Source organism: Macaca mulatta, chromosome 16 (assembly GCF_049350105.2).
Source record: "Macaca mulatta isolate MMU2019108-1 chromosome 16, T2T-MMU8v2.0, whole genome shotgun sequence".
NCBI lineage: Eukaryota > Metazoa > Chordata > Mammalia > Primates > Cercopithecidae > Macaca > Macaca mulatta.
The window spans coordinates 84,041,044-84,064,296 of NC_133421.1; the positions used below are offsets into that span (position 1 = coordinate 84,041,044).

A 23,253-nucleotide genomic window follows, 5' to 3' on the forward strand; every position below is an offset into this window, starting at 1 on the left:
CTCTCTCTGAATCCAGGGAGCTCTAGTTTTGTGACAGCCTTGGTTGAAACCATTGTGTTCTGTCTGAAGAATATTTAAAGTTTCCAATCAAGTGTACATCCCTCAAAAAAACAAAGTGGGCTTGGCATGGTGACTCACACCTGTAATCCCAGCTCTTTGAGAGGCCAAGGCAGAAGGACCACTTGAAGCCTGGAGTTCCAGACCAGCCTCGGCAACACAGCGAGACCCCAAACTCTCTATATATCTATACATAAAATAAAATTTAAAAAACAAGGTGTAGGGACAGGGTAGGGACTCGGTAAATGTTGGCGGGGACCCTCCTTGCCCCTCACCCATGGCAGCTCCTTGAAGAGAGGTCCTGCCTTCTCTCACCCCTAGCCTCCCGCTGCAAGGAGGTGGTGGCCTGGGACGTCATCTGTGCTCCTTGCACTTTCTGGGGCTGGGGTCCCAGCACTCCACCAGAGGACCTTTCCTGAGCAGGCAGCTCCCTCTCCAGTCTCACTGCGCCGCCCAGGGTGCCTGGCCAAACCATGCGACTTTCAGGCTTGCAGGATCAGGATGTGGCCACCAGGGGGTAGCAGAGCCTCTGCTGTGAGTATCTGAGGGAGTGTTGGGGCGGGGGATTCCAGGCTCCGATGTGAGATCTAACTCCCAGAGCTGGGAAGCTCCCTATATTTCCTGCCATATTTTCTGCTGCATTCCCAGAGGACAGGCCGTGGGAGGTGATTCCAGGGGGACCTGAGCTCTCCTCCCAAGGCCATCTATGGGGTGTGTATGTACCGGGTGCCTGCTTTGTGGGCTGCTCCAGTCACTCTTCCTCTAGGGCAGGGGAGCCAGAGCTGCAGATTCTGGCCTCTGAGTGCTCACCGGCACCGGCTGGTGTTTATTTGCCAGGGATTGATATTCTTGAGGGATGATCCGTTTCACTAGGGCCAGGAAAACAACAGCTTGCAGGACTGTGGTTTCCCAGCACCGGCTGCAGGCAGCCTGGTCTGGCTGCTCCCAGGGCATGCCCCACCCTGTGCACGACTGCCTGCCATCCTGCCCCTGGGGGCAGCCTCCACCTCCCCCACCATGGTCACTGCAGGACTGACCCTGTACACCTGGTCCCCTGGGCCTCTTGGGATCATAGCCCTGTCTGTGGCAGCCTCAACCCTCCTACCTGGCACGACTCCCCCAACTCCTCGCAGAGGTGCTCTTCTCTCTTCCCTCCCAGTCTGGATGCTCAGAGTCAGCACCCCGAGTCCTTCTGCCTGTCCCCAAAGTCCTCAGCCTCAGGATGTGACCCCAGCTGAGCCCAGGCCAGCTCACAGAGTGCCCCGGGGCAGGAGGCAGCCCCCCAGAACCCCCATCCTGCCATCCTGCCTCTTCTCCTCACTTCCTGCTCCCCCAGGCATAGACAGACCTGTGAACCTCACGCCACCCTCAGCTCGTCTCTCCTGAAGCTGAAGCCCCTGCCCAGCCCGACCCCTTCTCCTGCCTGCACGCCTTAGAGGACCCTGGTTTGCTCCACCAGCATCTACCCTCGCTCTTTCCCCGGTGCCTCCGCCCACCGATTCCTTCCTCCTCCTTCCCCCGCCCCACCCCCCTGCACTAATAGGCTCAGTGTCTCGGGAAGGATCCTGGGGCAAATAACCACTTGGAGAGCCAAGGGGTGAGAGGTGCAGCTGGCGATGCTGACAGAGAGCTGCGGGGACCCTCAGGAAAAGCCACAGGTGACCCAGGACTCAGGGCCCCAGAGCATGGGGCTTGAAGGACGAGAGACAGGTAAGCCATCTTGAAGTACGGTGTGCTGGGGGCAATCGGGTGGGAAGGCAGAAGGGAACAGGAGGCAGGTTAGGGACCTAGAGGGTGGAGTAGGGGCCGAAGCTGAGAGTGAGTGAGCAGTGAGCCCCCGGGCTGCAGCAGGAAACGAAAAACTGGAGTTCTACCTGAAAGAGACGTGCAGTGTGGTTTCAGGGGAACAGGGGCCAGAGTGGAAGGTGCTCATCCTAGACCAGCCACCTTACCCCTGTTGACTCAGTTTCCCCATCTGTGGACCTGGGCCATTCCAGCTTTAGTGGTGCTCACCTCTGAAGAGGGTCTCTTTAGCTTAGAAAAGAGGGGGTCCTAGCAACAGCCTCTCCTTAGAGGGGGACAGCTGTTGAGTGGAGCTGTGCAGCCCTGGGGCCTCCACTGTGGGCCTCCCAGAGAGGTCCCTGTGTGTGGCCAGTGTCACCTGGGTCAGAATTGCCCAGATGCTGATGACAAGCACAGCTGCTGTGACCCCGCTTCAGACCCTCTGGCCCAGCCCGCCCAGAGGAGGCCCAGGAGCCTGCATCTCCACAAGTGCCCCCGTGATCCTGTTTCAGAGCCCCTGCTAGGCAGCGTGAGGACCCATGGGGAGCAGTGTCTCTATGGCAGCAGACCGTGCTGCCATGGACTTCACATCAGTGAGGGAGCCGGGCCACTGAGGGAGTGGGGTGAGGTGCGGTGGGGGTGAGGGTGGTCTCGGCAAGAATTCTCACAGCAACAGACAGTGCACTCAGCTGGGTCTGACTAGAGGGTCTGCACAGAGCAGGGTGACTAGAAAGACCCCAGGTCAGGGCGGGGCTGCTGCCCAGCCAGGTTAGAAATAGACCAGAGGCTCTGACTCTGCCCGTCCTCCCCTTCTAGCTGGCCAGCCACGAGTGACCCTGCTGCCCACACCCAACGGCAGCGGGCTGAGCCAGGAGTTTGAAAGCCACTGGCCAGAGATCCCAGAGAGGTCCCCGTGTGTAGCTGGCGTCATCCCTGTCATCTACTACAGTGTCCTGCTGGGCCTGGGGCTGCCTGGTGAGTGGAGAGCTGGGGTCTGGGGACTTGGGCTTGGCCAGAAATGGGGATCCTTCTTCAATGGGTGCCAGTCCTCTGTGTTGACCCCTGAGGCCCTGGATCATAGACCCCTGGTCTTTCCTTGCCATTGTCAGGGTGTTCTGGGTCACTGGGGAGTAAAAGTAAGGGGCTAGGATTGGGGGTGCTCACGGCTAAACCCAAGTTTTCCCCAGCAGTGAGCACCCTCTTAGGATAGCAAAATTCACATAGGAACTGGCTGAGCTCAGTACCAAGCTCCCTGTGCTCCCCATGCCTTCAGAGAGCAGAGCTGGGGGCAGAGGTAGGTGCACGGATATGGGAAGAATGGGTGGTCGTCTCGGCCCTGGGGCTTTCTCCAAGTCTGATAGCTAAACCCATGTCTGTGTCCAGGGATGCCTCCACTCTGGAGGATACAGAAAACCTAAAAAGGACTTGAAGGACAATGCCATAGGACAGGTGGCTTCTCTTTTATTTATTTATTTATTTATTTATTTATTTATTCGAGATGGAGTCTCGCTCTGTCACCCAGGCTGGAGTGCAGTGGTGTGATCTCAGCTCACTGCAGCCTCCGCTTCCCAGGTTCAAGTGATTCTCCTGCCTCAGCCTCCCAAGTAGCTGGGATCATAGGCATGCACCACCATGCCTGGCTAATTTTTAATAGAGATGGGGTTTCTCCATGTTGGTCAGGCTGGTCTGGAACTCCTGACCTCAGGTGATCTGCTCACCTTGGCCTCCCAAAGTGCTGGGATTACAGGCGTGAGCCAGCACGCCCAGCCAGGACAGGTGGCTTCTGAGGACACCCTGCCATGTGCACTTACCTGTGTATAACTGGGGTACAGCCAGTGGCTTGCAGTGGATGGACAGGGGAGAGGTGGCCTGGGTTGCCTTCTGGGCAAAGTGGGGTTTCAGAAGGATCCGGAAGGAGAAAAAACAGAAGCCAGCACAGCCTCTGCACACGCAGATGGGGAGGGGCGATGGCGACACCTTGGAAAGCAGAGTCTGAACTCTCTTCTGATGCCTCTGCCTCTCCCCTCCCTGACCTTGGCTGCCACCAGTCAGCCTCCTGACCGCAGTGGCCCTGGGCCGCCTTGCCACCAGGACCAGGAAGCCCTCCTACTACTACCTTCTGGCACTCACGGCCTCGGATATCATCATCCAGGTGGTCATCGTGTTCGCGGGCTTCCTCCTGCAGGGAGCCTTGCTGGCCCGCCAGGTGCCCCAGGTTGTGGTGCGCATGGCCAATATCCTGGAGTTTGCTGCCAACCACGCCTCAGTCTGGATCGCCATCCTGCTCACAGTTGACCGCTACACTGCCCTGTGCCACCCCCTGCACCATCGGGCCGCCTCGTCCCCAGGCCGGACCCGCCGGGCCATTGCTGCTGTCCTGAGTGCTGCCCTGTTGACCGGCATCCCCTTCTACTGGTGGCTGGATGTGTGGAGAGACGCCGACTCACCCAGCACTCTGGACGAGGTCCTCAAGTGGGCTCACTGTCTCACTGTCTATTTCATCCCTTGTGGTGTGTTCCTGGTCACCAACTCGGCCATCATCCACCGTCTACGGAGGAGGGGCCAGAGTGGGCTGCAGCCCCGGGTGGGCAAGAGCACAGCCATCCTCTTGGGCATCACCACACTGTTCACCCTCCTGTGGGCACCCCGGGTCTTTGTCATGCTCTACCACATGTATGTGGCCCCTGTCCACCGGGACTGGAGGGTCCACCTGGCCTTGGATGTGGCCAACATGGTGGCCATGCTCAACACGGCAGTCAACTTTGGCCTCTACTGCTTTGTCAGCAAGACTTTCCGGGCCACTGTCCGACAGGTCATCCACGATGCCTACCTGCCCTGCACTTTGGCATCACAGCCAGAGGGCATGGCGGCAAAGCCTGTGATAGAGCCTCCGGGACTCCCCAGAGGGGCAGAAGTGTAGAGAAAGGGGCCCAGCTGGGGAGCTCAGGGTGGCTCATGGCCACATGTACTGGGGCCTTTGAGGTTGTGCTCAAAAAACGTTTATCAACACCTTGCTTTCCTTGGGTGGGGGTGAGGCTACTCGTTTGGGTGTGGCTCCCAGGTAGAGAGGAGGACAACTTAACCGACGCTCACATTTGCTTCACCAGCAATCCCTATTTCCTGGGAAGATGAAAGGGCACTGCCAGGAACAGGCTAATAACATCAGTGCTGTGGGCATTCCTTTAAGGGGGGCATTTTGCCTGGCTCATCATGAATGCAGATACATGTTGGTTGAACGGATGGAAAAATGGACAGAAGGATGGATGGATGGATGGAAGGATGGATGGATGGATGGATGGATGGATGGATGGATGGATGTGAATTGTCTCCAGCCCACCCCCCTTTCCTGGTGCCTGTCTCTCATTCCCTGAATGGATCACCTCTCCAGCTCCCAGTGGCAATGCCAAGAGTTTGAAAAGGAAGATATCTTCAGGACTTAAAGCATTTCTTAGGCTGGGGGAATCAAAGAGGTTGAGCTGAGCAATGGGAGGGGACTGCTTGCGGGACAAAAGCCCCCAGGGCCAGCCAGAAAGGGGTGATCTTAAATCAGATGTGAGGAGCCCAGGCCCATGTCTGTCCAGCCACAGGAGACACAGCCCCATAGGTCTCAAACACGCTGGTTCGATTCCACATTACTCCCTGCCCTAAGCCAGAACAGGTTCATGGGCCCAGAACCAGCACTGGGGCTGTAGTTTTTGTTGTTGCCAATGAGGAGAAAGAAAATGGTCCCTTAACCCAGGGTCCTAGGAGAACAGGAAAGGAGGACCTAGCTGGAGATGACCCTGAGATTCTGCTGAGCGACCCGAGTCCACACCCCTTGGGGAAAGGTCTTTTCCTCCACCAATGGGAAGCGGGAGTTGGCAGAGCCGATCAGGGCCATGAGGAGCTCTGCTCAGCACCTCCAGCCTCTCCAGGGAACCTCTCCAGGGCCCCTCTCTCGTCTCAGCACCACCATCCCAGAGAGGCAGCTGGGAGGCATTAGCAGATGGAACTCCCACCTGCTCAGGCTGTGGGTAAACACATTAGCGCTCAGCCAGTACCACTTTCTGCTTCCTGGTCAGGCTGAGCTGACCTTTGTCCTGAATGGGAGGTTCAGACCTGCCCCCACCCTCTTAGTGGGATGACATCAGTGAAAGAGCTGTTTGTGCTCCCAGCACACAGTCAATGCAGAATCAATGCTCCCAGCACACAGTCAATGCAGAATCAATGCTTGGCTTTCCACTTTGCCTCTCTGCTTCTCCCCAGAGCAGGGATGTCCAGATGGGGAGGTTCAGCTAACCCAGAAAGAGGATAATGTGGGTCTCCAATGTGTTAGCCATGATTCTCAACTCCAAAAAGCTCTGAAAACCAAAACACGTTTCCAAACTTTGCCACAAACACATTTAGTGGCACAATGTGACCTGAACTGATGTGAGGTGATTTTTGGTCCTGATGTTGTCCTGTGAATCCTGCCAGCCGCACCCGGGACTGCTAGTGGAGTGATCATGCACGGCTGTCCACAACCCACAGATTGTGATCGAACACACACCACTAGATCCACACAGCACCTTCCTCTGCTCTGACATATTCTGAATTCCAAGACACATGTGGTGCCGAGTTCAGAGAAAGGATTGAGGACCTGTAAACCCAACATTTCTGCTCCAGGATGGTCTACACTGACCCTGAGCAGTTGTTGAGGATTGAGGACCCCCCGCTGCCCGCACCTCCATGTGCACACACAGATGTGTCCCCAGGCAGGGGACAATGTCGGCCCCAGCCCAGCCTGAGCCTGCCCAACAGAAGCGGACACGAGAAGAAAGCACAAAGTTCCATGGATGAAGAACTAAATAGAACAACCTGCAGGGACCCTGCAGGAGAGAACCCAGTATCAGGGAAGAGCATCTGTGTCTCCATGGGTGGCAACAGCAGCTGGGTCTAGGCCAGAGACAGGATGCCTTCCTCAGCTGTCTTGGGGGGCTGTCTTCCAGGAGGCCACCTGTAAGACTGGCTCACCTGTCTCTGAGCACCAGTGAAACCAGGAACTTCCAGAAACTGTTGGGGAGGCTCTTTCAAGACACAGTTTTGTTTTGTTTTGTTGACATGAAGTCTCACTCTGTCACCCAGTCGCTCAGGCTGGAGTGCAGTGGCGTGATCTCAGCTCACTGCAACCTCCGCCTCCCGGGTTCAAGTGATTCTCCTGCCTCAGCCTCCCGAGTAGCTGGGACTACAGGCGCCCACCACCACATCCAGCTAATTTTTGTATTTTTAGTAGAGACGGGGTTCCACCACGTTGGCCAGGCTGGTTGAGACAATTTTGCATTGAGCCACCATAACCCTGGTGTTAATATTCCTATAACTTCACTTATACCAACAGGCTAGGGCAATATCCGTGTTTTCAAACACCCCTGCATCCGGAGTATTGGAACTGTTTTACAAACTTAGGAAATTGAGACATAGAGAGATTAAACGGTATGCCCCTAGCCCAGAGCTGCTCAAGAGCAACGCTGAGACTCAAACCCAAGTCTGCTGGTTCCTGGTCCATTGTCTGTTCCACCCCACACCTTGCAGGTGCTCTCAGATGTAGAAGATTAGAGGCAAAGAGGCAAATCACTCTCGGGGATCTTTTGCATTGCTTAGAACTTTCTAGTGCTGGGCTTATCAGAGTTGAGAATCAGTATCACATTTTCCTAATAAAATGCATTAGGTGATCAGGCACAGTGGCTCACACCTGTAATCTCAGCACTTTGGGAGGCAGAGGTGGGAGGATCACTCGAGGTCAGGAATTCGAGACTAGCCTGGCCAACATAGTGAAACCCCATCTCTACTAAAAAGTCCAAAAACTAACTGGGCGTGATGGTGGGTACCTGTAATTCCAAGTACTCGGAGGCTGAGGCAGGAGAATCACTTGAATCCAGGAGACGGAGGTTGCAGTGAGCCAAGATTGCACCATGGAAGCACCATGGAACTCCAATCTGGGCAACAAGAGTGAAACTTCAACTCAAAACACACACACACACACACACACACACACACACACACGGTAACAGTTTCTTTCTAGCATTTGTGTAACCTTTAATAAAATGAAGTGATAATCGCCTTGGTAAGCATGTCACTGAAATGTAAATGAAAAGTATTATTAAATCTGCCACTCTCTCAACTGGCTTCTAGAGGAGAGAAAGACTTAAATGGTTTCAGTTTATTGTTCTTCCCTTCTCCCTCCATACCCTACCCACCCATCTGCTGAAATATCTTAGCTAAAGAAAATCCTTTTTGAGATTCTGAGTTTCTTTCCTAACAATTCCCTCCACACGTTTGATGTGCTGGTTGATCTTACTGTCTATCAATCATCCTTTGTTAATATCTGAGGATAGTTATTGCTCACGTATCTTTCATTTCTTCCCAAGCCTATGTATGATTTTTGCTGTTTGGAAGTTGGTTGACAAATTGTTTCCTGGACTCTATTAGTTTTCAAGCGTTGCCATAACAAAATACCACAGACTGGGTGGCTTAAACAACACCCAAGTTTTTGTTCGTTTGTTTGTTTGTTTTGGGGATGGAGTCTCGCTCTGTCGCCCAGGCTGGAGTGCAGTGGCACAATCTCGGCTCACTGCAACCTCCACCTCCTTTGTTCAAGTGATCCTGCTGCCTCAGTTTCCCAAGTAGCGAGGACTACAGGTGCACATTACCACGCCCGGTTAATTTTTGTATGTTTAGTAGAGACAAGGCTTTCACATGTTGGCCAGGCTGGTCTCGAACTCCTGACCTCAAGTGATCCACCTCCCTCAGCCTCCCAAAGTGCTGGGATTACAGGCGTGAGCCACCATGCCTGGCGAGAAATGTGTTTTCTTACAATTCTGGAGGCTGGAAGTTCAAAACAATGTATCGACCAAATGTAGTGACTCACACCTATCATCTCAGCAATTTTGAAGGCTGAGGCAGGGGGATCACTTGAGCCCAGGAGTTCAATACCAGGCTAAACAGCATAGCAAGACCCTGTCTCTACAACAAATACAAAAATAGCTGGATGTAGTGGAGGATCACCTGAGCCTAGGAGGTCGAGGCTGCAGTGAGCCAAGACCACGCCACTGCACCCCAACCTGGGCGACAGAGTAAAGGGTGACCTTGTCTAAAAAGAAAAAGAAGAAGGTGTTAGCAGCTTGGGTTGCTTCTGAGGCCTCTCTCCTTGCCCTGCAGAAGGCCACCTTCTTCTCCCTGTGTCCCCACATGGCCTTCCCTCCATGCACACCTCCAGTGTCCCTGTATGTCCTAATCTTTTCCTATAAAGACGCCAGTCAGGTTGGATGAGAGCACACTCTAACAGCCTCATTTGAACTTCATCACCTTTCAAGGCCCTATCTCCAAATGCAGTCCCATTTTGAGGTACTGGGGATTAGGTCTTCAACATATGAATTTGGTTTGGGGGAAACTATGGGTATTTTAAAGACAAATGTTCCTTGGCTGTGGATCCAGGCTTTAATAAAAGTCACTTTTCTCTTGGCTGTATACGAACTGTCCCCACCTTTCTCTTCTCCTTGGCTGGCGTAACAGGACTCAAAGCCAGTCTCGTATCTTTAAACATGATCTCTCCTTTCTTCCTGGAAGATCTTGAAGTTTTTGAAGATTCAACCTTGTTGAACAGGTACCTGGAGGCGGGTCTGTTAATTTCCACACGGAGAGTATCTTTTCATTCAGAAAAGGTTCTTTTCTTTCTTTTCTCGTTCTCTTCCTTCCTCCCTCCCTCCCTCCCGCTCTCCCTCCCTTCCTTTCTCTCTCTCTCTCTCTCTCTCTCTCTCTCTCTCTTTCTTTCTGAATGGGGGTTGCACCATGTTGCCCAGGCTGCTCCTGAACTCCTGGGCTCAAGTGACGTGTCTGCCTCTGCCTCCCAAAGTGCTGAAATTACAGGCCTCTTTTCCTTTTTTGAGACAGGGTCTCCTCTGCCACCCAGGCTAGAGTGCAGTGGCACGACCACAGCTCCCTGCAGACTCAACCTCCCAGGCTCAAGCAATTCTCTGGCCTCAGCCTCCCAAGTAGCTGGGACCGCAGGCATGCATCACCCACCATGCCTGGCTAATTTTTTTTTTTTTTTTTTTTTTTTTTTTTTTTTTTTTTGTAGAGACGAGGTCTCCCTATGTTATCCATGCTGGTCTCCAACTCGTCAGCTCAAGCAATCCTCCTGCATCAGCCTCCCAAAGTGCTGGGATTACAGGCATGAGCCACGGCACTGGCCTTCTTGATTTTCTCAGTCACAATTGGGTTTCGGGCCCCCTTTTCCCTCGGCCACCAGCAGGATCTCTGGTGGGGTGTCCTGCTGCTGCTGGCACCTTTTCTGTGTTCCTCATTGCTCAGACCTCAAGCAGCTGTTTCCCTCTGTTGGGTTTCCCAGTTGCTCCGGTTTGCAATGCTATCACTGCACACTCCCCCTTAGCAGCATGTTGCTTTCTTTTTCTTTCTTCTTCTTTTTTTTTTTAATGAGATGGAGTCTTGCTCAGTTGCCAAGGCTGGAGTGCAGTGGCGTGATCTCGATCTTGGCTCACTGCAACCTCCGCCTCCTGGGTTCAAGCTATTGTCCTGCCTCAGCCTCCCAAGTAGCTGGGATTATAGGTGTGTGCCAGCACACTCACACACACACACACACACACACACACACACATTTTTGTATTTTTAGTAGAGATGGGATTTCACCATGTTGGCCAGGCTGGTATCGAACTCCCGACCTCAGGTGATCTGCCCACCTCGGCCTCCCAAAGTGCTGGGATTATAGGCGTGAGCCACCATGCCTGGCCTTAGCAGCATGTTTCTTTTTGTCTCTGGAATGGATATCAACACACCCAGGTTGCTTCCAGGGCATGGTCTCAGGCCCCACTGCACGCACAGCCTCCGCCCATCTCTCTGACTCCCATGCTCACTTTAGTCCTCCCCGATGAGTGCTCTGCTCCTCTACCCCTTCCCCTCTTTTTTTCAGTCTGAAAGAGGAGGCATGCTGGCTGGATAAAAGGGAGCCACATCTGTCGCTTCTGCTCTGGGATCTTTCATAGGAGCTCAAGTCCACAGACATGAGTGTCCCTTGATTCTGACAAGGCGACAAGGCTCCCTTCCTCTCGCCATGCCCGGGCCTAGGAGATGGCTTACCAGTGGTGGGGTGGGTGACATGATGGGGACAGGGAGACAAGCTTCCAGAGGGATCATGCAGAATCCGTTCAGCACCCTGGCCCAGAGAGCAAGATCATATTTTCCAAATTAAGCATTTAGCCAGCTGGGCACAGTGGTTCAGGCCTATAACCCTAGCACTTTGGAGGCAAGGCAGGAGAATGACTTGAGACCAGGTGTTTGAGACCAGCCTGGGCAACGTGGTGAAACCCTGTCTCCACCAAAAATACAAAAAAGAAAACAAAAATTAGCCAGGCATGGTGGTGGGCACCTGTAATCCCAGCTGCTCGGGAGGCTGAGGTCGGAGGATCACTTGAGCCCAGGAGTCTGAGGCTGCAGCGAGCTGAGATCACACCACTGCACTCCAGCCTGAACGACAGAGCCAGACCGTCTCAAAAAAAGGAGAAAACATTGAGCCCTTTGGTTGGCCAGATGACAGAGGTGCTGGCTGGCAGGGACCAAGGGACAGCCTTTGGCATGGGGGTGTCTTGGAAATCGTTCCTCCCTGGCCTTCTTATCGGTGAGGGTGGCCTGAGCTCCCTGGCTGGTTTTCTGCCCATCTTCCCTTTTTGCATGTCCCTGTCAGCTCAGACAGCAGGGGGTGCTGCAGGACTGGCTGGACGATCAGGCCATGGAGTGGGAGGGCAGGCCTTGAAGCCAGGTTCAAAGGAAGATCCGAGTTACTGCAAAGAAACAGCCTGCCCTGGGCCAGCAGCCAGCACCAACTAGTTGGGTGAGAAGGCTTTGTACCCTCTGTCGGTCTCCTCCACCCTAAAGCCACGTCTGCCAAGCTGGGGTTGGCCAGCCCCGGGGCTACAGGGCCCTGCAATTTTCTCAGATGACTTTGGTGGTTTCCTGTGCACAGTGGTGTGAAGGGCCTCTCTCATCATTCATCCTCCTCCTCTCTCCACTCTCCTCGGCAGGGTCCCGCCAGCCCCTCCTGCTGGCCTCAGGTTCTGCTCCCCTGCCCTCCCCACTCTGGGGAGCTTGGCCTGCCAGGCTGCAGAGCCCCAGGGCTTCAGTCAGAGTTTCTGGGGTCTGGCTGGCCCCACCACCCAGTAGTTCCACCTGGATCCACCCAGGTCAGTGGTTCCTGTGCACCGCAGCTTTAGGCATCCTGCCCTCCAAGAGTGTTTGGGCCTTGGCAGGAGTCCCACCCAACAGGGTAGGGAAAGGGTCAGGAAGGTGAGGAGAGGGAGATGGCCAAAGCCCGGGGTGGGTCATGAGCAGTGGCGGACAGGGAACCCTGGGGGGCTGTTCCTGGAGATGGCCTAGAGCTGACACCCTCCCTCTGTCACCAGGCAGAAGCGGGAGAGTCTTTTCCCCTCCCTGCTTCCCCCCACCCCAACCCTCTCCAGTCCGCCACCCCCCAAACCTAGACAGCAGGGCCTGGTGAACCCCTGGGGTGCCTTTCAGGGGGCGCACAGGCAGCTCTCAGTGAGGGGCCATGCTGGGTGCTGCCACTCGGGAAAGAGGGCAAGGTGAGGGGTAACCCAGAGCCCTGCCTTGAGTCACCCACCTCCTCCATCTGAGGCCTGCACACCTCACTTCAGGGGCCTGGGAAGAGGCCCACCTGGGGGAAGGTGCGTTCCCTGCCTGGCCTCCCTCACCTTCTCTTGAAAAGAGTGTTGAGGTCTTCTTTCAGTTCTTTCTAGAGAAAGTGGGTCAGGGCCTGACTTTGCCAGATGATTGCCATGAGATTTGAGCTTTCCTGACTCAGTTTCCTCCTTCTGAACAGTGGAGGTGGCCTGGGTGGGTGGGGACAGTAAGGGCACTCGGGGTCTCTTTCTCACAGACCAGCCCCCTCCCAGAATCCCAGGACCCCTTCCTCCCAGCCTGGTGTGAGGGGCCGAGTTCTCGACATCCCCCAGCTGATCCTGGACGGGGGCTCCTCTAGTCTGGACTTGGGTACCCCCACTTCCCACTGCTCCTTCCAGCCTGCCCTCTCTCCACGGTGCTGGAGGTGAAAGAGTTAATCACATCTGTGGTGGCTCCTTCCTGGACTCCTCCAAGATATATATTTAGCAGGCGGGGCGGGGTAGGGCGGGAAGGGCATGCCAAAATGCCCTGGCACCGCAGCCCCTGCCTTACCACACTGCTCTTCAGAGGGAGGGGTGCGCAGGCAGTGCCACGGGAGCCGGGTAGGATGGAGGAGGGGACCTATCTAAATGGAGGGAAGGGGCAGGTATGTGAGTTGGCTTTAAGTGGCTTTAACCACAGCCTAGGGAAGGCTGTGGTCTCAGAGAGGACTTTGAGGCCCTGCGTGTGGGGTTGGGGGAGGAGGTTGCTCTGTATCCATGAAAGAAGGGCCCAATGACTCTGTCTCCTAGGGAGGTAGAAGGATTGTGAAAAAGGGCTGGAAACAGCTTAATGGGGAAGGTGATGGGGCAGGGCCGGCTGGAAGAGCTCCTACCACCTATTGAAATGGCTGGACCCCTGACCAGGGGGCACCGTAGGAGCACAGCCCTGGCCAGTCCAGGCGCCCACCCTCTCAGAGCTGCGCTTTCATTCTGGGACAGCGGCTCTGGTGTGGCCAGTGGAGACAGGGCCAGACAGGTTTTCTACATCCTCCTTGGAGAGTATTTTCAAGGACTCTGCCCTCGGGGAGAGCAATGTATTCAGTAGAAAACCACTAGGCGGGACTGGTTGCTAAGGGCTGTATTTTGACTTTAAGTAGGGAAACCTGTGAATCACCTTATTCCAGTTCCTCCAAGTACCTGGGACCTCTGGAGGTTCAGTTCACAGGGAAGATGTTTGGTTTGCTTGCTTGTTTTTTCAACAGGAGTGCCTGTACCCTTGCCTAGGACCGAAGGATAACTCTGCAGATCTTGACTTTCCAGCCCCAGGATTGTCCCCAGGGGCCAGGACAAAGGGCTTGGCCCTATTGGCTTATCTCCACAGCTCCTCCTTTCTTCTTCTTCCCAGGTGAATGGATCAGCTCAGTTAGACCCAAGAGAGCCTCCTGCTTGTCCTAGACCTCATTTTCCCGACCCAGTGGCATTCCAGCCACACCTGCTAAGGCCTTGGGTACCTGCACACCAGAGTAGCAGCTCCTCCAGCCGGCAGAGAAAGACTTCATTTGCCACAGTCAGCAGCAGCCCACTCGGGAAGCAACCCAGGGTCCGCTTGCCACCCAGCCATGCCAGCTGATCCCCTAACCTGGGGGCATCACTTTTCTAGAACTTTCTGGGTCATGAACCCTCAGGGAGGCAGCTAATGCAACCCTTTCCCAAAGGGCCCTCTCCTAGTACCTGCAAATTATAAGGACACTATTTGACTTGATATTATTTCCAGAGGAAAATAAAAGTAAGTTAATAAAGGCACGTAAGCTGCTCTGTGATTTGAAGCAAAGCACGTACAAAAGCCCAGGATTCCAGGCCCTTCCGCCACACCCACTCACCATGTGATCTTGAGAGAGTCCTTTCTAATCTCAGAGTCTCAGTTATCTGACTTGCAAAATGCAAGTTGAGCTAGATGAAATCTGTGGCCACTTTTATTACCCAACTTCATGAAGGCACGGTGGTTCATGCCTGTAATCCCAGCACTTTGGGAGGCCTAGGCCTGTAATCCCAGCACTTTGGGAGGTGAGCAGTTCAAGACCAGCCAGGTCAACATGGTGAAACGCCATCTCTACTAAAAATACAAAAATTAGCTGGGCGTGGTGGCGGGTGCCTGTAATCCCAGATGCTGGTCGGGGAACCGGGGGTGTGGTGCTGAGATGGGAGAATCGCTTGAACCCGTGAGGCAGAGGTTGCAGTGAGCCCAGATCTTGCCACTGCACTGCAGTCTGGGTGACAGAGGGAGACTCCGTCTTTAAGAAATAATTTAATTAATTAGTTAAATGTTGCCAAACTTCAATTCTCCGTGAAGCACCTAAGCCTTAGTTCAGAGTAGAAGTAGGAGAAACAAGAGTTCGCCGTTGGAGGCACCTAGCAGAATACAGACAGCCTGTGAGCGTCTCCATGTGCCAGGCACTGGGTTCTGTGTTTTTTGTCTGTTTTTCTTTATTTAGAGGCGGGGTCTCGCTATATTGCCCAGGCTAGTCGTGAACTCCTGGCCTCAAGCAATCCTTCGGCTTCTGCCCCCAAAAGTGCCGAGATTATAGGCATAGGCCACCACACCCACCTCCCGGGCTCAGTTTCTTTCTTTCTTTTTGTTTTTTGAGATGGAGTTTCACTCTTGTCACCCAAGCTGGAGGGCAATGGCACCATCTCGGCTCACTGCAACCTCCGCCTCCCGGGTTCATGTGATTCTCCTGCCTCAGCCTCTCAAGTAGCTGGAATTACGGGTGCCCGCCACCACGACCAGCTAATATTTGTATTTTTAGTAGAGACGAGGTTTCACCACGTTGGCCAGGCTGGTCTCGAACTCCTGATCTCAGGTGATCTGCCCGCCTTGGCCTCCCAAAGTGCTGGGATTACAGCCACGAGCCAGTGCGCCCTGCCAGGCCTAGTTTCTTTTTTTTTTTTTTTTTTTTTTTTTTTTTTTGAGACGGAGTCTCGCTCTGTCGCCCAGGCTGGAGTGCAGTGGCCGGATCTCAGCTCACTGCAAGCTCCGCCCCCCAGGTTCACACCATTCTCCTGCCTCAGCCTCCCGAGTAGCTGGGACTATAGGCGCCCGCCACCTCGCCTGGCTAGTTTTTTGTATTTTTTAGTAGAGACGGGGTTTCACCGTGTTAGCCAGGATGGTCTCGATCTCCTGACCTCATGATCCGCCCGTCTCGGCCTCCCAAAGTGCTGGGATTACAGGCGTGAGCCACCGCGCCCGGCCGCCAGGCCTAGTTTCTTATATGCACTGTCTCATTCCATTCGCACAGTAACCCTACGAGGCAGGAATTCTTGTCATGTCCATTTTATACGTGGACATACTGAGGGCCAGAGAGTTTAAGCAACATGCCCAAAGAACACTAGTTATTCGGGGAAGCAGGATTTGAATCGGCCTGTTGCTCTCTGGCTTCTGTACATCTAGCCATTGTGTGCAAGGCACAGGGAGATGCTAGTGTTAGCAGAGCCTGGATCTAGAAGGCAGCTTCAAGGTGAAGTCAGTCAGTCTTCTGTGCGTCTGAGCACACAGGAGCACATACCCCTTAACTCTAATGCCGGGAGTTAGATAAAACGGTGAGTAGTTGGTGTGGCCGGGACCCAGTGGGTAGAAAGGGGGTGATGGAAGATAACGTTGGAATGGTAGGCTGGTGCTGACACTGAAGGTCTTCATACAGCACACTGAGCTCCTGATGGTTCTTAGGGGCATGTTCTAGAAAGATCCTGCTGGTGGTATTAGGGAGGATGAACTGATGTGTCAGGAGGCCAGAGATCCCTTAGGAGGCCAGAGGGATAGCCCAGGAAAGAGACAGGGAAGCCAGGGAGGAGCTGGAGGGGCGCCAGATGACTCTGCAGGGTACACTGGGTTTGGAGGAGACCTGGGGGCAAAGGGAGGGAATACTCACACCCTCTGTGGTCCCGGGAGCACTTCTAGGGAGAAGGAGGATGGTGCAAGAGGCTTGGAGAGAGAAGCAGCAGCGCTCCACTCGGTCATGACGTAATCCCCTAGGAGATTTGAGAATAGGGGCTTCAGCTCCCCCTCCCCATGAGCATCCTGTGCCCATGGGGGCTTAGCCCTGGGTCCAGGCTTTCAGAGGTATCCCTCTGGGCTCTGGACATGTACCCAGAGGTGGTCTGAAGGGAAGGGTGGTTGAGATGGATGGAGAGGCACCGCCCTGGCCGGCCTGGTGGCCTGGCCCCACCTCTGAGGCTCTTCTTGCTTGACCCCCTTTGCCGCACTTCTTTCTTTCCCTTTCTTTCTTTCTCTTTCTCTTTCTCTCTTTTTCTTTCTTTCTTTCTTTCTTTCTTTCTTTCTTTCTTTCTTTCTTTCTTTCTTTCTTTCTTTCTCTTCCTTTCTTTCCTTCCTTCTTTCTCTTCCTTTCTTTCCTTCCTTCCTTCCTTTCTTTTTTTTTTTTGACAGAGTCTTGTTCTGTCTCTCAGGCTGGAGTGCAGTGGCACAATCTCATCTCATTACAGCCTCTGCTTCCTGGGTTCAAACGATTCTCCTGCCTCAGCCTCCTGTGTAGCTGGGACTACAAGTGCCCACCACCACGCCCAACTAATTTTGGTATTTTTAGTAGAGACAGGGTTTCACCATGGTGGCCAGGCTCATCTCGAACTCCTGACCTCTCGTGATCCTCACACCTTGGCCTCCCAAAGTGCTGGGATTACAGGCATGAGCCACTGCACCCGGCCTATTTATTTATTTATTATTTATTTGAGACTGAGCCTCACTCTATGGCACAAGCTGGAGTGCTGTGGCGCAATCTCTCCTCCCTGCAAACTCCATCTCCTGGGTTCAAGTGATTCTCCTGCCTCAACCTCCTGTGTAGCTGGGACTACAGGTGCCCACCACCACGCCTGGCTACTTTTTTCTATTTTTAGTACAGACAGGGTTTTGCCATGTTGGCCAGACTGGTCTCGAACTCCTGACCTCAAGTGATCCATCTCAGCCTCTCAAAGTGCTAGAATTATAAGCATGAGCCACTGCGCCTGGACTCCATTTGCCCCACTTCTGATGCCAAGGGGCGCAGGGGCCTGTCCTTACAAGGCTCGCATGGCTGCATGTGAGGAGGCTGCCCCAAACCAGTGTCCACGCCAGAGCTCAGGTCAGTGGCCTGGAGGAAGCTCCCACGTTGATGTGGAGGCTCCAGCTGCTCTGCTGCCCACGGGCCTCCCACCTCACATTTCTGGAGTTCTGGACTCACCAGCTCTTCCACACTCCCTCACTCCTCTACTCCGACATAGAAATAAGCAGAGAACATGAATGAGAAGGTGCAAAGGCCGTGATTCAGGGCTTGCTGTATAACAAGGGGGCAGCCACCGCCACCTGTGTTTGAGAGGGACTCAAAGGCGGGCGGGGTAGGGAAGCTTTTGGGTGGCATAAGCCAAAAAGTGTCCGTGACAGAACTCGATTGATTTAGAGGATTATTTGCCAAGGTCGAGGACGCAGCAGAGAAAGAGAAACACAAGTTGCAGTAGGATCTGTGGCCTGTGCTTTTTCCAAAGAGTTTTGAGGACTTCAACATTTAAAGACGGGACCGGGCGTGATGGCTCACACCTACAATCCCAGCACTTTGGGAGGCTGAAGCGGGAGGATCACCTGAAGTCAGAGACCAGCCTGGCCAACATGGTGAAACCCCATCTCTACTAAAAATACAAAAACTAGCTGGGTATGGTGGCGGGTACCTGTAATCCCAGCTACCTGGAAGGCTGAGGCAGGAGAATCGCCTGAACCCAGTAGGCAGAGGTTGCAGTGAGCTGAGATCATGCTACTGCACTCCAGCCTGGGCGACAAGAGCAAGACTCTGTCTCAAAAAAAATAATAAGTAAATAAAATAAATAAATAAATTTAAAGAGGGAAGAGCAGGCCAGAGGGGAAGGAAGAAAGGAGAAAAGGAGGGCGAGCAGGCAGGAGGGGAAGGAAGAAAGGAAAAGGGAGGACGAGCAGGCAGGAGGGGAAGGAAGAAAGGAAAAAAGGAGGGTGAGCAGGCAGGAGGGGAAGGAAGAAAGGAAAAGGGAGGACGAGCAGGCAATGAGGGAAGTGGTTACATTCTTGTGAGGCTTTGATTAGTACTCAGTGAATCCACATTTTACACATGAAAAGAGGTGTGTTTAATAAATCTGTGTTTTACATAAGATAAAGTAAACATGTGAAATGACAGCTGTCTGTTTGGGAACAAAAGGAAGGTAGGTTTTTTTGTTTGTTTTTGTGTAACTCAGCCAGGCATGGGGGCCCCCACCTGTTATCCCAGCACTTTGGGAGGCCGAGGCAGGGGGCTCACTTGAGCCTAAGAGTTCAAGACTAGCCTGGGCAACATGGCAAAACCCCATCCCTACAAAAAATACAAAATATTAGCTGAGTGTGGTGGCATGCACCTGTAGTCCTACCTACTTGGGAGGCTTGAGGTGGGAGGATCACCTGAGCCAGGAGTTCAAGGATGCAGTGAGCTGTGATCCTTGAACTCCAATTGACTCCACTTGGCCAAGACTTGATTTGTAATTGACAGTTTCCCAAATTCTCATTCCCACTTCCAATTTGTCCCCATTTCCAAGAAAAAGTCAAATATAGGCTGGATGCAGGGGCTCACACCTATGATCCCAGCACTTTGGGAGGCTAATGTGGGTAGATCTCTTGAGCCCAGGAATTTGAGACCAGCCTGGGCAACACAGTGAGACCCCATCTCTACAAAAAATATAAAAATTATTCAGGCGTGATGATACACACCTGTAGTCCCAGCTACCTGGGAGGCTGAGGTGGGAGAATTGCTTAAGCCCATGAAGTCGAGGCTGCAGTGAGCCCAGATGGCACCACTGTACTCCAGCCTGAGCAACAGAGTGAGACACTGTCTCACACACACACAAAAAGTAAAACCAAATATGCCCCTCTAACCAATCCCATAGGATGCCCTGTCCTCTTCTAGTGAGCTGCTTCCAGTTTCCTAGGCCCACAGCTTCCATCAAGGCAAACCTGAAGCTTCCCTTTCCTTTCCCCCTCCTCTCCCCTCCCCTCCCCTCCCCTAGCCTCTCCTTCCTCTCCTTTCCTCCTTCCCTCCTTCCCTCCTTCCTTCCTTCCTTCCTTCCTTCCTTCCTTCCCTCTCTCTTTCTTTTTTCTTTTTCTTTTTTTTTTTTTTTTTTGAGACGGAGTCTCACTCTGTAGCCCAGGCTGGAGTGCAGTGGCCGGATCTCAGCTCATTGCAAGCTCCGCCTCCCGGGTTCACGCCATTCTCCGGCCTCAGCCTCCCAAGTAGCTGGGACTACAGGCGCCCGCCACCTCGCCCGGCTAGTTTTTTGTATTTCTTAGTAGAGACGGGGTTTCACCGTGTTAGCCAGGATGGTCTCGATCTCCTGACCTCGTGATCCACCCGTCTCGGCCTCCCTTTTTTCTTTCTTCTTTTTTTTTTGGGGGGTCCCATTCTCACCCAGGCTGGAGTTCAGAGGCCAGGGTCAGGGTCTGGGTCAGCTTGGCCAGGAGGGACCTGGAGTTCGGAAGGGTGAGAGTCAAGAGAGTGTGCGCCCCACGGTGTTACATTGTTGTAATTAATATATTGGGGACAGCTGTCAGGTCTCACTGAGAGGAGGGGCAGTCAATGGTGGGGGAGGGCACTTCCTCCCAGGAGCTGCCTGGGGATCCAACCAAGTGGGGAGGGTTAGGAGCCTCAGGCACTACGAAAGGCAGAATTCTAAGCCAGCCCCATGGACTCCATCCTGTCCCCAGAGTTACTCCCTTGATCATATTGTAGGGCTACACAGTGAAAGGGATTTGTGGTGGAAGAAAAACGGTACCCCGGCCGGGGGCGGTGGCTCACGCCTGTAATCCCAGCACTTTGGGAGGCCGAGACGGGTGGATCACGAGGTCAGGAGATCGAGACCATCCTGGCTAACATGGTGAAACCCCGTCTCTACTAAAATACAAAATAAAAACTAGCCGGGTGTGGTGGCGGGCGCCTATAGTCCCAGCTACTCTGGAGGCTGAGGCAGGAGAATGGTGTAAACTGGGGAGGCGGAGCTTGCAGTGAGCTGAGATCCGGCCACTGCACTCCAGCCTGGGTGACAGAGCGAGACTCCATCTCAAAAAAAAAAAAAAAAAAAAAAAAAGAAAAGAAAAGAAAAACGGTACCCCAAGGAAACAGCAGTGACTGGGAGGTCCTGTGGACCTGGGGGGCCAGGTGTCCAGGCTGCCTGTGCCACCATGTCCTGGACTGGCCTCATGGCCCTAGGCCCCTCCCTAAGCCCCAGTTTCTACATCTGTGAAGTGAGGCGCTGGCCCAAGTAATCGAACCCTACCTATTGTGATTCAGATTCTTTTGAGCCCCAGGGAAGCCAGGATTAAGGCCAGCTCCCCTGGGTTCCTGCTGGTCAGGTGAGTGTGAGTGGTTTCTTGGGCCTATGGAAGGAAAAAAGCCAAAGAAATCACTTCTGAAAAGTGGCCGCCATATGAGCGGGCTGGCTGGGTGATCCCTGCGGCATCCGGGTCCCTCTCCCTGTGCCTCAGTTCCTCTGTGACCTCAAGATGGAAAAGCCACACCTACAAGGAAAAAAAGACTATCTGTGAGAAACAGGTGTGGCTGTTGATTTTTCCAAGGGCTTGGCAGTTTTGGGCTGAAAATCCCCAGGCCATCCACAAGGGGTGTGGTCACAACCCAATAAGCCCGGGACCATCCCACCAACCACAAAATATTACACAGGAGGAGCATGAGTCAGGGAGGGGAGGTGGCCCCTCACTGCCCCCACCTCAGTAGGTGGCCCTTCCGACTATGCTGCTGCTGCGGGAGATGGTAACACAAGGGTCTCCGCATACAGCCTGCAGGCGTCTCAGCTTCATGTCCTCAGCCTCCTCTCATCCTTCTTTTCTCCAGAAAGTGGTCTAGCAGAAGGCTTGGGCCCTGAAAGCTAAAGAGAAGGGAATGCAACATGGGCTGGGCAGGAGCAGAAGGAGAGAGGAAAACAGTAGGGTTTTTCTGTTTTGTTTTGTTTTGTTTTGTTTTTGAAACTGAATCTTGAATTGTCAGCCGGGCTGGAGTGCAATGGCGCGATCTCGGCTCACTGCAACCTCCTCTTCCCAGGTTCAAGCGATTCTACTGCCTCAGCCTCCCAAGTAGCTGGAATTACAGGCACCCGCCACCACCCCTGGCTAATTTTTTTGTATTTTTAGTAGAGATGGGGTTTCACTATGTTGACCAGGCTGGTTTCAAACACCTGACCTCGTGATCCACCCGCCTCGGCCTCCCAAAGTGCTGGGATTACAGGGGTGAGCCACCGCACCCTGTCAACAGTAGAAGTTTGAAGATGTGAAGATGGAGTCCCTGGGAGAAAGGAGAGCCTTAGTGGTTTAGAAACCAGAGGTTTAGAGGAGACAGGATGAAAAAATGCAAAAACAAAGGAGTTGCAAGACAAAATGCTTCCCTGACAGAGCTGCTTGGTTGGTAACAACTCAAATTTGGCAAAAGGCACTCTTGGTTTCATCCTAGAATCTACAGTGGCTTATGGTCCTTACTGGGAGGAGAGGGAGCCTGGTTCAGAACCCTCTGTTACCTCTCTGAGGTTCCAGCAGCAGTTCCCAGCCTCTCTCCTCCAGGCTTATCTCCTCTGGTCAATCGGATACCTTCCTTTTGGTCTCGAAAGGGCAGACACATCCAGCCACACCAGTCTCACTGCCCTTGCTGTGCTAAATCCTGTCCAGCTGCCACTGCAGTTTCTGGGCCCCACGGAATCTTGGCTCCCCGCGCTCTCTGACCAACCACACCACTTGTTCTGCAGACAATCCTGCCATGCCTCTTGCTATCCCAGAGGGAAGGAAAGGCCACAAGACCAGGCAGATGACTGTGCATGGGAGTTTCGAATTAAGTTGTTTAACTGCAGAGAGGAGGCCCCTTTTCAAATCTTCCAGGACCTGAAACTTGACAAGGAAGGGGAAGGCCAAGGTTGAGTCTCAGACATCAGCTCATGAGCTGGAATAAGGTAGCTGCTCAAAGGGTTGTTCTGCTCAGTGGGGCCCCAGCACGAGGCCCTGCACCTAAAAAAACGCTTTTGGTGGTTTTCGCTGCAGGTGCCTACATTCTTGTGTAACTGTAGGGGAGAGGGGCCTGGGTGAGGGGAGAGGAGGCTCCCACATGGCCTTGCTAATAATAGCATTGAAGGGAGCTAGAAGCATGTTAAGCAAAGCCCTGGAAGTGCGTTAAGGGCAGACTCTCAAGGAATCTGGGTGCCCACAGCCAGGCAAGCGGCCGGGTTGAGAAATGGTTGTGGGATGCTCCGTGAGCAGGGTCCTCCCCCTCCTCTTTCCCCTGCCCTACCCTGCCCAATATCAGGCTATCTGCAGGGCACAGGCCAGGAGCTGCCTCTCTGGGTTGAACACCATCTGGGTGGCCAGGAGGTGGGCCAGGGAATGCCCAGGAAGAGCCAAGTCCTGAAGTCACTGTGCCCAGGCCTGCCCTTCCCTAAGAGGGGGTGTAGAGGGAGTGAGGAGGCAAGCAGGCGGGAGATTGGAAAACTGAGGTTCTCTTCAGGGCATGAGACCAGAGTTTGAGAGTGGGGGAGTATCAGGGAGGCAGGTTGGGGCCATTAGTGGGTGAGATCCCTGGTAGTGGGACGAAGCAGGCTGTCCTCCTTCCTTCCTTCCTTCCTTCCTTCCTTCCTTCCTTCCTTCCTTCCTTCCTTCCTTCCCTCCCTCCCTCCTTCCTTCCTTCCCTCCCTCCCTCCCTCCTTCCTTCCTTCCTTTCTCTTTCTCTCTCCCTCCCCATTCCTC

General features: G+C 53.7%; 2 protein-coding genes across 7 annotated transcripts in view; one reads left to right on the forward strand and one right to left on the reverse strand.

Moving 5' to 3' along the window:
* The window catches only part of BTBD17 (BTB domain containing 17), a 38,324-nt gene that overhangs the window by 12,231 nt on the left and 2,840 nt on the right, over positions 1–23,253 (reverse strand). For 2 of the 3 annotated variants that reach the window (XM_077972663.1, XM_077972662.1), the window contains one exon: positions 16,412–16,511. The gene's annotated coding sequence lies outside the window, so the exon portion shown is untranslated. Of the gene's footprint in view, positions 1–3,650; positions 4,388–16,411; positions 16,512–23,253 lie in introns of those variants that run through there. The other variant, XM_077972660.1, reaches the window with a different exon arrangement.
* On the forward strand, positions 1,398–9,321 carry GPR142 (G protein-coupled receptor 142). Of its 4 annotated transcripts, none has more exons than XR_013407172.1 (4): positions 1,398–1,767; positions 2,656–2,814; positions 3,888–7,077; positions 7,627–8,004. XR_013407172.1 is itself a non-coding variant. In XM_028836758.2 (3 exons), exons 1-3 carry the CDS (start codon positions 1,674–1,676, stop codon positions 4,757–4,759), a joined length of 1,125 nt encoding a protein of 374 aa, XP_028692591.2. In that variant the 5' UTR covers positions 1,398–1,673; the 3' UTR covers positions 4,760–9,321. The 4 variants fall into 4 exon arrangements, 1 of the variants encoding a protein (XP_028692591.2); XR_013407173.1 differs by having other exon boundaries at positions 3,888–7,067; positions 7,613–8,004; XR_013407174.1 differs by having other exon boundaries at positions 3,888–7,067.